The 15,404-nt window shown below is 44.1% G+C and overlaps 1 protein-coding gene across 4 annotated transcripts in view; it reads right to left on the bottom strand.

Moving 5' to 3' along the window:
- Positions 1-15,404, bottom strand: part of RFX3 (regulatory factor X3) — a 555,440-nt gene that overhangs the window by 48,262 nt on the left and 491,774 nt on the right. For all 4 annotated transcript variants that reach the window (XM_069228385.1, XM_069228414.1, XM_069228395.1 and 1 more), the window contains one exon: positions 14,380-14,477. In XM_069228385.1, the coding sequence (XP_069084486.1) occupies positions 14,380-14,477 (98 nt within the window). The remainder of the gene's footprint in view (positions 1-14,379; positions 14,478-15,404) is intronic.

The following is a 15,404-nucleotide window of genomic DNA, read 5'->3' as shown; positions in this document are numbered from 1 at the left end:
CTGACCAGTCCAAAAAGAGCATATTCTGGTGTTAACTGTTGAGTTTCCTCTAAAGTCCAGTTTTGAAGATTGACTGAAGCACTCTCTTGTTGAATTCACACTAATAAACAACCTGGTGTAATTTTCTGAAGACAACAATTAGAATTTTGTTTTCCCCTCTCTGTGAAAAGCTCTGTGGAAGGATGATTTTATGAGTAACCTAGCTCTACAAAGGAAGAGCAATAAGGCAACTTTGTACCACACTTTTTGTTCAAATAAAACAAATAACCTAGGTGTACAAACGAACCACCAGAAGCCAGAGAGAAGGCAACTTTATCCAACAGTTTAAATAAAATCTGCCTGGTTTGTTTTCTGTGAGGAACTGGGCTACATTTCTCTGCATGACATGAAAACAGGGTTTCAAAGTCGAATGATTTATGCAGATTGTCTTATCCTGAGCTGACCGTGGGCCATGGGTGCTGAAGCTCTTGCAGTGGGGCTCTACAGGTGCTCACAAAGTCTTTTGTCATTACTATCCGAGTGGCCTATTGCCAGAGGGGTGGTTTTTACAACTTTTGTTTAACGAAGCCACTAATAGATGGATTCAACAACAGTTTTTAAATAATGTTTCTCTTTGATTGATGTTCTCAAACTGAGTTCTAATGATCAGGGAGATAAATCTAAGCATCTCACCTTTGGATGGGCCAAAAGGGACCATGTGTATTGCAGCCCCTTGTGAAAACTGAAGATGGTCTCTTCCAGAGATTTTATTCTTCCCAAATGATCAAATACCAGTCCCAGGGATGTGTCAAGAACAGCTACTATGAACAGCAATTTGTTTAAATATTTGTGATTTCCTGATGCTGCTACAGGACTACAAATAGCAAACCTTCATGCACACTAGTTGAAGAATTTTGATCACATACACTAGAGCCTGAGCTCTGATGAGCCAGTTGTAAAGAGCATCTTTGTAAATATAATTGGAGATGAATTGAGGCTTATTGCGAGATATTTATACTACTAATTCTGACCTTAAAGACAAACCAAAGATGTTGGTGATACCGTTTTTCAATGCTATACAAGTCATATGTGCCAACACATGGATATGAATTAGACTTGATCCGCAAGAACTGTCTCAAGGAAATTATACACCAGCAACAGCTTGAAGCAAGGCTGCTTCCTTGCCCCTTATCACATTAATTTGTATCTAACAGAACTGACAACTCAGTAAATTCTCATGCCCTCAGCTGGCAAGCTTCACACATGATGTGCGCTAAAGGCTAGCCTGCAGAGGCTAATAAATGCCATGGCGACATATGCAGAAGTGTCTAACAGTTCATCTCAAAAAACGAAAACAATGCTAATAAGCAAAGGGAGAACTTCAGCGCCTACATATCAGTCGGAAAGTGTGTTTTGAAATCAGTGCCGGTGTACAAATATCTGGGGGTGATCTTTGATACACGAGGCTCATTCACAACGCATAACAGTTCAATAACAAGAAAGTATAACACCTTGTCAGTCACCTTATACCCATTAAGGAATGCCTTTAAAGGAATGTTTCCACAACCTCTAGTATAAGTCAATGATTCAAAACTTGCCTCTCCTTAGCGTATGGATCAGAAGCACTAAGAGGGAGGACAGACGGAGTAACTGGAAGCGCAATTATTAGTACATACTGGTGTGTGTTTTGGCTGCTGCGCCACACATCACCAGCCCATGTAAGGTTAGAAGTTGGGTTACAGAGACAGGACTTGGCCAGTTTGGGCACTTATTTAAAAATTTGCCACAAAACGAAAAGAGCGCAGGAAGGTTTATTAAATACCATTCTGTGGAAAGCAGTACATGATCCAGGTAACACTCCGGGAAAAGAATACATGAAACTGCCCATGCAAAAGCTGCAGATCAAGCCATTATGGGCGGTAACTCCTAGCCAGGCGGCTTTTAATAAAGCTGTAGATTCGGCAGTTAAAAAGCTTTTATGCTGATAGATAAGGCCCTGCAGCCGAAATGATCACATGCATGGAAGACAATTGGATCCTACATCAAGTCTATCTACGAGAAACGTTTGGGCTTAAGGCAAAACTGAAGCTACTAACCTAAGCTACCGCCTGGGCAGCTGAACCACTTTATGTAACTCCCCTTCGTGGCTAAGACAAGTAACTGCAACTGCGTGATGCCTGTGCCAATATGTTAAGGAGGACATCAAACACATCGTATACACATGTCCAGTGCTGGTAGAAGACAGAAAACGGCTACTTTAGTACCACTTCATCAGAAAAGGCATAAGTCTGTGTTGGCAGGCTTAATAACTTGCCGCCAAGGAGAGGACCTAGAGCGTAGGGAGACATTTTTGAAATTCATGGCTCAGACAGATAGAAAATTCACAATGTAACACCGTCAGTAGCAGTGAAACATGTTTTTGCATTTCGTTGAAAACAGACAACGTGTTTTTCTGGTTTATGGCCTAGCACCCGGTTCGCCTGCTAAGCACTTTAAAATTGTTAGTCTTGAACAAACCCCAGGTAATTAGATCATGATCAGACCATGTTTACAAAATGGTGCATCTGCCGTCCACCATTTCTTATGAAACAATGGCATTGTTATGCTGCTTCAAGGTGCTTTCCGCCAGCAAAAAGTCTGTCTTGTGCTTTTGTTCGTTTTTAAACAGAAGGACTTGGCACTTTTTTTTAGCACGATTCAGTAATCGTATTTTTAACTCAGACACGTTTGCCTTGTAGGCACTTTTAAACAGAGAGCTTTTCATAATCACTGTCATTTGGGAGATAAACAATGGTTCACTTGCACACATCACGTTTACAAAACAAAGCACTTGCACTTTATTGAGGGCATCGGTGCGCGGGTTCAAGGCACACTTCATCCAGCAAATTACTGTTTTGTACTCCAATTGTTGAAATGGGATTTTAAGGATTAATGAACTTTATAGTGGTTTATGCTGATGGGATAGTCAAATCTGATTTTAATTGTAAAAGTTTTAATTAACTGATCAATAAACGTATTCATTCATGTATTCATTCTTTTTCTTGATGGTTCTATGAACATAGGAATCCTGGAGGGCTAGATATAACCAAATCTCCATGATGCAATGGCTCCAATATCAGATTAAGATTTACCCTGTGAAACATTTCAACCTGAAGGAACTAATTCTGTATTTTACAGGTCCAGCATCGGGATTTGTGTCGAATAGTCTTTTATGGAATGAAGTGCCTAGAATAAAATCCCAGACCTTTCAATGATCTGAGACCAGTATGATGGCACCCGGATACCAAAGCTCCTAAAGTAACTGCAGAATTCTCAATTGAGAAGCAGGGGTTTAGGAATGGAAAGTGAGAGTCAAATATTCCAATATTATCTTCAGACCTCAATGATATTATCTGTAGGAGGACATTGTTTATAAAAAGTTAAATCCAGGCTCCAAAAGGGAACATATGCTGCTCAACTGATGGGAAACAAAGAGGCTGAGATCTTTAACAGAAGTTAAGTTGCCTCAACTATAACTGTTCATGTCACAATTGTTAATGTGCTTGCGTCAAAAACTGCACTTACTGAACTTGCTTTGAATTGTATCCTTTTTTACATATATCTTACTTTAAAGGCCTCTATAGGCTTGAGAAGGTTGGTGGCTGCCCTTCTGTTTTTACGTGGTGATCAAACTAAGGGATTTAGTCATCACCACTCCAGATCCGTGTCTGAGGGCCTGATCAAGTAGTAGTTTAATAAAAGTTTGCAATTTTACCTTGAAAATCTGGACAGGCAATGAGGTTCCAAGCGATGCACATAATGGAATACAAACTGAACCATTTATGGCTCTTTTTGTAGTGTTTGCTACATTGAAACTGTTAAACAGCAGCACACTTACATCCAACACGTCTAAGCTATTAATTCTTAATAGCATCATCTAAAGCAAAAATTCCACACAGTTTTCGATTTTGTCTTAGTGTAGTAAATTATACCAGGATATAAAAGTACAAGAATTATTCTGCCTTAGAACTATGAAGTGTGCAAGAAATGTTTCTTCCATGATTTTCCCAAACACTTTATCCAGAACTGAAGGAGAAGAAACTGCACCTTTGCCGAAGGCCACTGCTATAATAATTCACTGAGACAGAACACTTCCCATTACTATGAATGGATACTCATTCGTTAAACGATATTTAGACTGGAAGGCCATAGACTGTGAAGATTCTGAATGCGCCCTTGTAGTGTACATGTATTGATTTAAAAATGACAACTCCATTGCCAGGATGTCTTTAACAGTATCTGAGGAAGAAAGTCTAAAAAAAACATCCTAAGCTACTGGTTAGCAGGATGCCAATGAATGCATCGTCTTGTGCGTAACAGTATGAATGGGAAGAGACTGATCACGATTAGGCAGAATCTGAATCAGCATTCAGGCACATTTTAGTCTCCTGTGGTGGGAGTTTAACTGAAGCAAAATGTTGCTCAATCAGCTCAGGGACCAGATCTGGAATCAAAGTGCTATCAGGCCACAGTGCTTGTAGCCCAGACATTAGCTGTTGAGTCAGAATATAAATACCATTCCTGAAGCAGCAAAGAACAAGTTACTTACCTTTGGTAATACTTTTTCTGATACAGTTCTACCTGTGGATTTCTCAAATTCTGAATATTCCAATTCACCAGCATTCCACTGAAACATTTCCTTTCAGCTCTCCGAGATCGACGAGGACCTCAAAATGACTCTGCGTGATGTCATCGGAGCAATAAGAAGCCCTCGTCAGCGTGCTGACATTTGTTTCCACTCATTTTTTTCATGCCTTCGATGTGAAAGGGTGAAACCAACAGTACTGATGCAAAAGCATATGGTAGATTGCAAACTAAAGACTAATCTATCTAAAAACATTTATATATATATATATATATATATATATATATATATATACATAAAGAAAAATACAATACAAAATATACAAATAGCTTTGCAGACAAGCAATGAGGAGGTGGGTGGGTCAGTGAGGAATCTACAGGTAGATATTGTATCCATCAGTAAAAGTGTTACCAAAGGTAAGAAACTTGTTCTTCTGACGGATACATCTACCTGTGGAATCCTCACCTTTTGAATCGAATCTCCAAGCAGTCTCGCACTCGGAGGTAGCTGCCTGTCTGCCCATAAATCTTGCAAAACAGAATGGACAAAGTGACCATCCATCCTCACTTCAGAGTCTAAGCAATAGTGCTTCGCAAAAGTGTGAAGGGAGGCCCAAGTTGCCGCTTTACAGGTGTCAACTACAGGGACACCTCTAGCTAATGCAGAACTAGAAGACTTTGCTCTAGTAGAATGAGCTTTAATACCTTCAGGTTGTTATTTGTTGGCCATGGTGTGGCAGATCTTGTTGCACAGGATAGTCCATCTGGACAATGTCCTCTTATACATTGCTTTTCCTTTAAACTTGCCCACATAACCTATAAGCAGCTGATCATCCAACCGGAGATCACAGGTTCTGTCCACATAAATGCTCAGAGCCCTTTTAGGGTCCAAACAATTAAGCCTTTCCTCCTCTTTAGATGGATGTGAAGGAGAGAAAGTAGGAAGGGTGATAGACTGGCCCAGGTGGAAGGGAGTAACCACCTTTTGTAGGAAATCAGCCCTGGTCCTCAATACCAACTTATCTGCATTAAATTTGTGAAGGGGGCTTCACACTTAGGCCCTCATTTCAACCTCGGTGATCTTTTTGCAAGACCACTGAGGTACCGCTGTGCTGAAGACCGCCAGTGCAGGCGGTTTTCCGCGCAGCGAATCATGACTGCTGGCAGCCCTCCGTCCTTTTTCAGACAGGGAGCCACCAGCAGCCATACTGGCGGTCAGCGGGGAAGTGGAGGCTGCTCCACCTCCACCGCCCGTCATCAGAACACCGCCCACCGAATCCCAACCCAGGATTCGGCGTGGCAGTGTTCTGGTGACGGGGAGCTGGCGGCGGAGCAGCCCCCATGGATCCCATCCCCTCCCAGAGGATCAACGGACAAGGTAAGTTGATTGTCCGTTAGGGGAGGGGCATGGGGAGGTGTTGTGTGCGTGCATGGAGGTGTGCATGTGAGTATGTAGAGGGGGTGTGTGAGTGTGTGTGCATGCAGGGGGGTGTTGTGTGTATGGGAAATGTGTGCGGGTTGGTCTGTGTGCATGTCTCTATGTGTGCAGGTATGTGTTGTTGTGTATGTGTGCATGTAGGGGTGTGTGTATGTGCATGTTGGGGGAGGGTGGTGTGTGTATTTGCGTGTTGGGGGTGGGGGTGGAGAGGTGGGTCCTGCCACCTTTGGGGTGTAGCAGGGGGGTGAGGGGTGTGGGGGAGGACTCGGGGTGGGGGAGACCCCTATCAGTGCCAGGGAACGAGTTCCCAGGCACTGATAGTGCCTACCGCCATGGATTTCGTGGCAGTTCCAAACCACCTGACATCCATGGCGGTATGCAGGGCCCTGATACCGCCGGCGGTCTGGTGACGGCTGCCGGGCTGGAGACCGAAGTCTCCAGCCCAGCGGTCGTCACCGCCCTGGCGGTCAGAGTGGAGAAGTGGCGGGTGACCGTGGCGGTAACCACCATGGTCATGATTCCACTTTTTTTCCCCGCCTGCCTGTTGGTGGTGTTACCGCCACTTCTCACCCACCTGCCAGGGTCGTAATGAGGGCCTTAATGCATAGATGATGTTATGGGCACCAGAAAAAATCCTTTTGAAAGTAAGTAGTCTCAAATGACACCTCTGAAAGGGTTTAAACGGAGTACCCATAAGGCAAGTTAGTACGAAATTCAGATGCCACTGAGGCATAATAAACAAAATGAGAGAGTACTTCTCTGTACGTCTGTTAATAAACCTTAACATTGTAGGGTCTTAAACAGAGAAGGTTCATCAGGTAAACAAAGGAATACCGAAAGGGCAGACAAGTATCCCTTAACTGTTGCAACAGCACAACCTTGTTGAGCTAGGGAAAGTACAAAACGTAAAATATCATACAAATAGGCTTTTAAAGGATCAATAAAACATTTTCACACCATTTTACAAGTTAAGCCCATTTGCCATTATACATTTCAAATTAGTAGTGTGCCTGCTTGCCCTAAAATAACACCCACCACATCAGGAGGAAGAGTAAAAAAACTCAGGTTGCTCTATTCAATCTGCAGGCATGTAGGTGTAGGCTCTGGAGGTGGGGGTGTAGAGCCTCCCCCTGTGATTGCAAGAGGAGGTCTGCCCTGTTAAGGAGACGGAGCAGAGGGCACAGCAAGGGGTGAAAAAGGTCTGTTTATCACACCCTTCACAGCCAATGTGGTGCAATTAATATGACTTGGGATCGGCCTTGGCAAAGTCGTAGAGCTTCTCTGCAGAGAAGATACAGCTCTACTCTTCTCTGGTTGCTTATGTACCACATTGTAATAGTATTATCTGTTAGGACCTGTGCCGACTGACCACAAGTAGAAGGGAGGAAGACCTTGAGAGTCAGACGTATCACAGACAAATCCAATAGATTGATATGAAACAATCTTTCTTCTGGAGACCAAAGTCCTTTGATCTCCAGATCCTCCAGATGAGCTCCCCACCCTAGAGTGGAGGCATCTGTTATCACTGTGGCCACTGAAGGTGGAGGACAAAACGGCTTCCTGTGAGACAGATTGCTGGCCACACCCTACCATTGAAGATCCACTGCAGTGTTTCTGGAGATCCTGACCGTCTCTTTGGGATCCCCATTGTATTGAAACAACTGCCTGCAAAGGCACCACTGGAGGGCCCTCATGTGCCAGCATGCATGGGTGACTAACAGAATGTAAGAGGCTAACAGACTTAGCAGGCTCAAGACCTTCAGGACTGGAACCATTGCTCCATTCTGAAATATTGGAATCATAGCCTGAATGTCTAGAATCCTCTGAGGAGGAGGTCAGGCTCAATTTACTGCAGTGTCCAGTACTGCCCCTATAAACAGGTTGTGCTGAGAATGCTCTAGGTGAGATTTGAGCACGTTGAAGGAAAAGCCCAGGCTGAACAGTAACCGCAAGTGGGGAAACACCAACTCTGGAGTCTGGAGCCAATCGTCCAGGTAAGGGAATACTGGTATTCCTCACCTTCGGAGATGCGCTGCAACCTACGCCATCACTTTTGTGAAGACTTGAGGTGCTGAAGTAAGATCAACCCGAAGGACAGCAAACTGATAATGTTGAGACCACCGTGAAATAAAGATACTTTCTGTGTGACTGCAGAATGGGGATGAGAAAATACACCCCATGCAAATCGATCAAGACCATCCAGTCTTCGTTCTCCAGCACAAGAAGCACCTGTGCAAGTGTCAGCATCTTGAACTTTTCCAGTTTGAGCAACCAGTTCAAAATCCTGAGGTCAAGGATTGGGTGCACATGACCGTCTTTTTTGGGAATAAGGAAGCAGAGGGAATAGCAATCCTGACCCCGTTCCTGCTCTGGAACCAACTCTACTGCACCCTTTTGAAGTAGGATTTGAAACTCCTGTTGGAGGAGCAGAAGATGTTAGGAAATAAAATGTTGTTGGGGAGTAAAGGGTGGGGGAAACTCCTGGAAGGGTAGGGCATACCCATTTTCCACAAAACCCAAAGATCTGTTGTATAAGATCTCCATAGTAGTAGAAAATAGGCCTCCCATTCTCCCACAGACAAGCATTCTCCGAGATGGCAGAACTAGGGCTGCTTACCTGCAACAATGTCAAAGGAGGAAGAAGAGGAAGAGTAAGAGAAGGAAGATGGCTGATGGGCAGCTCCATGTTGTCTACCTTTGCCCCGCCCTCTATATAACTGATATAGAGGGGATTGGAGGGCTGCTACTGCTGTTGTTGCTGGTATTGGCTCCTTTCACAAAAGGAAACGTTCCAGCCAAACCCCCGGAACCTACGAAACTGCCTGTAATTTCTAGGCTGCGTTTGAAGACCCAAAGATCTCACTATCGCTTTAATGTCCTTAAATCTCTCCAAGGCAGAATCTGCTTTAGTGCCAAATGGCAAATCTAACAGGGTAGTTTGCACATCCGACGAGAAACCACACCACCTCAGCCATGCATATCTCCTTGTGGCAACTGAAGATCCCAACGCCTCGCAACTGAATTACCCTACTGAACGACTTAGCGGGCAGCTGCCTGACTGTCGTTCAGAAATTCTGAAAAATGTCCTTTAACTTTGTAACTTTGGGACCACCCTCTTGGCTGATTCCATCAACACATGGATGTATCATCCTAATAAACAGGCTGCATTGGTTTGACTTTAGGGCCATGCTACCTGAAGAAAACACTTTCTTTGCAGACTGCTCCATCCTCTTTGACTCTCTACTGGCTGGAGTTGTCGGACAAGACCTCGGAGTCAACCTTGAGGAAGAGGATATTTGCACCACCAAACTTTTAAGGTGTAGGATGGGTGGACAAGAATAACGGATCACCCGGAGCAGGTTTGTACCTTCTTGCAAGGGGTTTAGACACTGCTGCAGATGACATAGATTTCTGCCAAATCTCAAGATTAGGCTCAGTGAGAATCTCAATAAAAGGCAACAAAGGCTCTGATGAAGAAGATAAAGAATGTAGTACCTCTGTCAGCAAATTAGATTTGAGTTCAGTAGATGGAAGAGGCAACTTCAACAACTCTGCAGCCTTCCCTATCACCAAATGATATGAAGTGACTTCAGGTGGAGGAAAACCTTTGGGGGACAACAACTCCCGTGCTAGTAAAGTATTTAGACCATGGCCACCTTCAAAGTCCAGAACCAAAGTCACTATTTGACTTTCTTCTAAATTCAGATAATTTCCCAAAAAGTACTGGTCCTCCTCAAGAAGCCTCTGTGCTTCTTCAAGATCTATATTTCAACACTTGTGTCGGTGAAGGCGGTACCGGCGCTGGCAACAGCGCTGGAGATTTTGACACCTGCGTACAAAACATCAGAGGAACAGGAGTGGAGTGAGGTGACTCCGGTTCGTATCCAGTCAACACCAGAGAAGGCTCAACCGGCACCTGAGATTCTTGCCAAACTACTGCCACTGGTGATGGGGTTGCATTCCTCATCGCTGGAAGGGGCCAGGAAACCTGGGCATCGGCATAAACAGCAGGAACGGCACCTGCTCATACTACACCGGAAAATCTCCCAAGGAATAATACAAAGCACCAGATGCAGTTACCGCCCTGCTAAAAATGCTGTACACAGCATTTAGAAAATTCGAAGGGTCGGACCCTGGAGCAGGGAAAGCTGGCTACTCCTGTTCCTGCTGAAGAGGTGGTGGAAGAGGTGGAACCACAGGGAGAACTGGACACTTACTCCAGATCAGGGCGGCCAGGTGGAGTCAAGGCCCCTGGGTCGAGGGTGATGCCAGAGTGTCTCCTGGAGACAGAGTCGGAGACACCTCACCTGTGTCTTCATGAGTCTTCGTATCTGGGAACACTTACCTCAGTGAGTGATCCCTTGAAGAACGACGCCAGGAACCATGACGTCGCTCCTTCTTGACGACTTCGAAAAGTGGCAAGATGGCAACTTTGATTGAAGATGAGACTTCCAGCGTCCTCTTTTCTCTTTCCTTGCCTTAGCCATGAAGAGCTTTGCTCTATCTCCTTTAATGTTTTGGGATTCAACTTCTAGCATGAAGAACAGGCGTTCGGATCCCTGCTCAGACACAAAGAGTCGTTGTGAGAATCGCTGATAGACATCTGACCCTCAAATTCCCTGCAGAGCTTGAACCCCGACTTCCTCGGAGGAAACATTGTTTCGTGGAAAAAATGTTGAAAGACTCCTAATACTATGGAGAGCTTAGAAAAAAACATTACACATCAAAGACGTGGGAAAAAAGGACTGATGTCAACATGCCAATGAGGGCTTCTTAAGGTTCTGAGGACATCACGCGGAGTCGCATGCAGAGCGTGGACTTAGGACGTCCTCCTCGACCTGGGAGAGCTGAAAAGAAAAATTTCCGTGGGATGCTGGTGCATTGGGATATTCAAATGGTGAGGAATCCACAGGTAGATGTGTCCATCAGCAATGCGGCTTGCTTATACTGCATTGTGTTTTTATCTGTTAATTACACTGAAATGCATGCTATATGTACTATGATGGTGTCCTTTTGTGTTTATCAAAGCGTAGGTCTGTTCAGTTTCTTTCATATTGTCCCAGGAAAGGGTGACTCTTCCCACTAGCCACAGTGTCACCCTGCATATTATTACACACGCGAAAAGTGTCCGGTTTCTCCCTAAGAGGATCCCAGATTGGAGAAAAATACAATAAGGTAAACAACCTTCTTGGCAACTTGACAATACTTGTTCTACCTTGTTGAGCGACTGTGACACGAGTGGGGCTATGGGAGATGTTTTAGTTTTTGGTAGCAGTGGCTTAAGATGCAGATGCTCGATGACTTGCTCATCAACATTGAAAGCAGGACCATTGGATATTCTGACCAGCCATGGGGATGACTGCCATGATCTAACACCTTCAGAGTCCTCCAGCATGGAAAAGCAAGTTGTCAAACACCTGTCTCCTAAGCAGTTAGCTCGGGCTCTCGTCCCCTTGGGGGGCTAGGATGCACATTGGCCCTACCCACTCTCCCTTGGGCTCAAGGAGGTCTTCAGGTCCCAAAATAGGGATTTTCTGCCAGTATCTGGCGCTGCATTTCTGTGATGAACCCGGCACCTCTCCCCGCGGTATCAGTGTTATCTGTACTAAAAACAACAAACAAGGCGTCGCAGGAAGTCTCGTCATACTGGGGTGACAGGCAGAAATTAGATATGCCATGCTGGTCATCTGGGCATTTCTGTACAGGCAGAAGTGAAAGGGCTTGTATTCCATACCCTTCCCCTCCAGTTATTCTCCAAGCTACAACCCGAGATGTTGAGGTCATCAACAGACGGGAGCCCCTGGTCACAGAGAGTCTAGGCTCATCAGTCGTGATGTATAGAAAGAAGAGGTGAATTATCATGGAGGAAACCTGAGGTGGACACCAACAGTGCAGTATTTGTCTATAAATCTGAGAGTCTGAAGGTCAAAGGACTGGCCCAGAAAAATTCAACAAGGAATGAGTTGATCCTGGTGCTGGCATGCAAACATCCGAACCTGATGGTAGAAGAAAACAATCTGAGGAGGAACTATTGTACCGCTGCATTCTGAACTAAGGGAGGAGTCATAACAGGTCTTAAGAAGTCTTCACAGAAAAGCAAGTTGCAAAAGTTACGTAATTATATATATTTGTAATGTGTGGCTGAAGATACAAATGCTCCTGACATCTAGTTTTGGCCCGGAGATATATATATATATATATATATATATAAAAAAAACGAAGACTCAGTACAAACTTAATCCCAAATGTAGACAAAGGAAGACGTCCTTAGATATCAGTCTATCCTTAGGAAATATTGCATGTATACGTTATTCCATCAATCAAACCTTCTTTAGTCATGAAAATATTTTATTAGTTCATTTGTAAATATCTTGTAGACCAGAAGAGGATTTCTATTCCACAGCAGGTATTCCAGCGTTTGTTCCATTGATGCTTTAGCGTCACTAAATTAGTGCAGCTGATATCTAAGGAGGTCTTCCTTTGTCTACATTTTGGATTAAGTTTGTGCTGAGTCTTGTTTTTTATTGTATTGTAGCACCCTTTGGTGATTGGGTATTAGGGGGCTGATCCTCTAGTCTCGTGCACAACTTATCCATATATAAAATCTAGTGGTGACTGGCACAGTTGTAGTTAGGACCATGTTAGCATAGAAAAAGCGTTTTTTGACTTGCCTATATCTTTGCCCCATTCGAAGAATCGTCACAAAATTTTCCAAAAAAGTGTTGCGGTGATTCTATTGCGCATGGAAAGTTTCAGGGTCATCCGTCAAGTGGGGGCCGAGAAAAAAGGGGCTAAAAAACATTGCATTTCACATGTTAATTCCCATAGGATTCTTTAGGCACGACTACAGGCTGAACCGCAAGAGAAAATTACACCAAATTTGGCAGAGCTAAAAGCTAGTTGGTGTATGCAGATTACGCTTTCACTTTTTTGGAGTAAATCCGTTCAGTAGTTTTTGAGAAATGAAGGGAAATTCAAATTTATATATCTCTGGCCACGAAGTATTCATGAACATAGACAAGTTTAGTGCAGGGAAATGCACAGCTCTGACTGGCTGCCAACACCTCAAACCAGGAAGTGATGGCAGCCATCTTGGGACTTGGCAGTAGCCACGTCCCAGAAAAAACAGTAAAAATAAAATAAAATGGGCTATGGTGGAGACACCCTAACACCTTAGCACTGGTGGGGGATGCCCCCTGATCAAAACAAAAAAAAAAAAATTTTTTTTTATTGCAAGTTTGCAATATTTGAGAATTTGCGGCAACATTTAAAGAAAAAAAAAGTGCAGGCTCCTGCGCCTATTTTTTTTTTTGGGCCCTGGGGTGGACCAGGTCCCGGGGGCAAACAAAGTTTAGTGTGGGGGGCCCTCCTGGCCCGCCTCACAGCTCCGGGGACCACCTTCCCAGAGCTTTCATTTTTTAATATGCAGAGGGCCAGCACATCCCCCCCCCCCCCCCCACTGCCCTGGGGAGCGCCACTCCACCAGGGCTTTCATTTTAAAATATGTGGGGGGGCAGCGGCCTCCCCGCTGCCCTGGGAACCGCCATCTCTCCACGGCTTTCCTTAATGAAGATGCGGCGGTGGACGCCCATTGCCCTGTTGACCGCCACCTCTCCAGGGCTTTCTTTTTTATGTATGCGGGAAGCATGCCCCCCAAGTCCCCCCCCCCCCCCCCAAGGGGACCACCTTGAAAATCTGCTATCAGTACAAATTAAATAGCAGATGTTATATAAGGATTTTGGAGCAAGGGATAAACTTCACTCCAGAGTTCCTGACACTTGCGTACCCCTCTTGGTTAATAAACTGCAAAGTCAGCAATTGCACTTAAGTACGGTAAATAATGATCCCTTCCTTAGGTTCTGGCTAGTGAATGCAGCAATCTGGGTTTACAAAGCCAACCTAAAATACTTTTCCCTTCATGGGGATGGGATCCAAGGAAATACTTACAAACCTTGCAGATATGTTTAACTTGTATTCAACATTTCAGGATGAGCTTCTCTGCTGCTGTCTCTGACTTGCACTGACAACACGGCACGGAACTTGTAATCAGATTCTACACTGCTGGGCATGACACACTGATTTCCCATCCCCCCCTCTCCTACTGTCAGTGAAATGGAAACAGATACTAGCAGTAGCCTTAACCTTCAAACTCTTTAAAGCTACATTACGATTATTTAAATGTGTTCTTTCAATTTTCCATTTGTTGTCAAAAAGTACTCTTTAAGGTTTAGACAGCACCCACTATCCTACCATACTCCTTGATCCCCTTTTGATCATCTATTTACAATTTGCCCTACCGTGTTCAGTTCTAAAAAAAAGTAACACATGGCTTACATTACCTTGGTTTGTATCATTCTCTGGGGAATATTGTTCATAGCATTAGAGAGCCAACCTTCAAGGCTTTTTGCAAAATTTCGAATGGCTTGGGTCAAGGCACCTAGTCATTAGAGAACAAAAAGAATACAGAGGGTTAAAGCACGCAAAATGCATGTCCTGCTAAAACCAACGCCCTTTACTCACGACACGCACTTCCCGCATCCACGCCGTCTACCAGATTCCCAGCCTTAGGGGCACATGGTGTGTGATGCAGAATGTCACATGCTAACAGCAATAATCATATTCGCAATTGTTCCTTTAGCCTCGCAGTTTCCAATCTCAGATAAGCTTTCACATTCGTGCAGTCAAAGTATTACCACGGGTCGTAAACACTACTGCAGACATTTCAGTCCAAGGCCATTCCCATTTGCTTAAACTACTGTTTTTCTGCCTTGTGGCTAGTTTAAAAAAATAGAAACGTCAAGGGCATTACATACATTTTCAAAATCCAGGCCAACAGACGCGTTTTCAACATATTAATGCCATATACAACAGTAAACCATTTTTTAAAAAAGGACAGCGTTTTCAAAACACTAATCTAATGTGCTAAGAAATGCAATAAGACCAGACTTTTTTTCTTCAGAAAGTATTTTCATTGTCGTAAAGCGCTATATATACGATACTACTCGCCTCTAACGTCCATACCTTTTTAGAAGGAAGCTCTCTAAGATGTATTCTTGTGAGAGCAGCATTACGACACAGTGCCAAGTGATGTCTTTGAAGGTACTCATGAAATCCTTGTCACTGCACCTGATCAAAGTAGGGGGTAAACATGTACCGCCCTGCAGCACAGCAATGCTTCATTTAGCTATTCTGAGTTACACCCCTTTGTCTCTCTACGATGAACCCATCAGATCATACATCATGGTTGGGTGTACAATTCTCATTCCTAAAGACTTCAGTGCTACTCATCGGTAAAGCCTTGCAGACTATACAGCATTGCTGGATGTATAAGGCCTATTCCTATGGGTTGCTCTGCTGTAGCTGC

This window comes from Pleurodeles waltl, chromosome 1_1 (assembly GCF_031143425.1).
Source record: "Pleurodeles waltl isolate 20211129_DDA chromosome 1_1, aPleWal1.hap1.20221129, whole genome shotgun sequence".
NCBI lineage: Eukaryota > Metazoa > Chordata > Amphibia > Caudata > Salamandridae > Pleurodeles > Pleurodeles waltl.
This window is presented reverse-complemented; position numbering and strand designations above follow the sequence as displayed.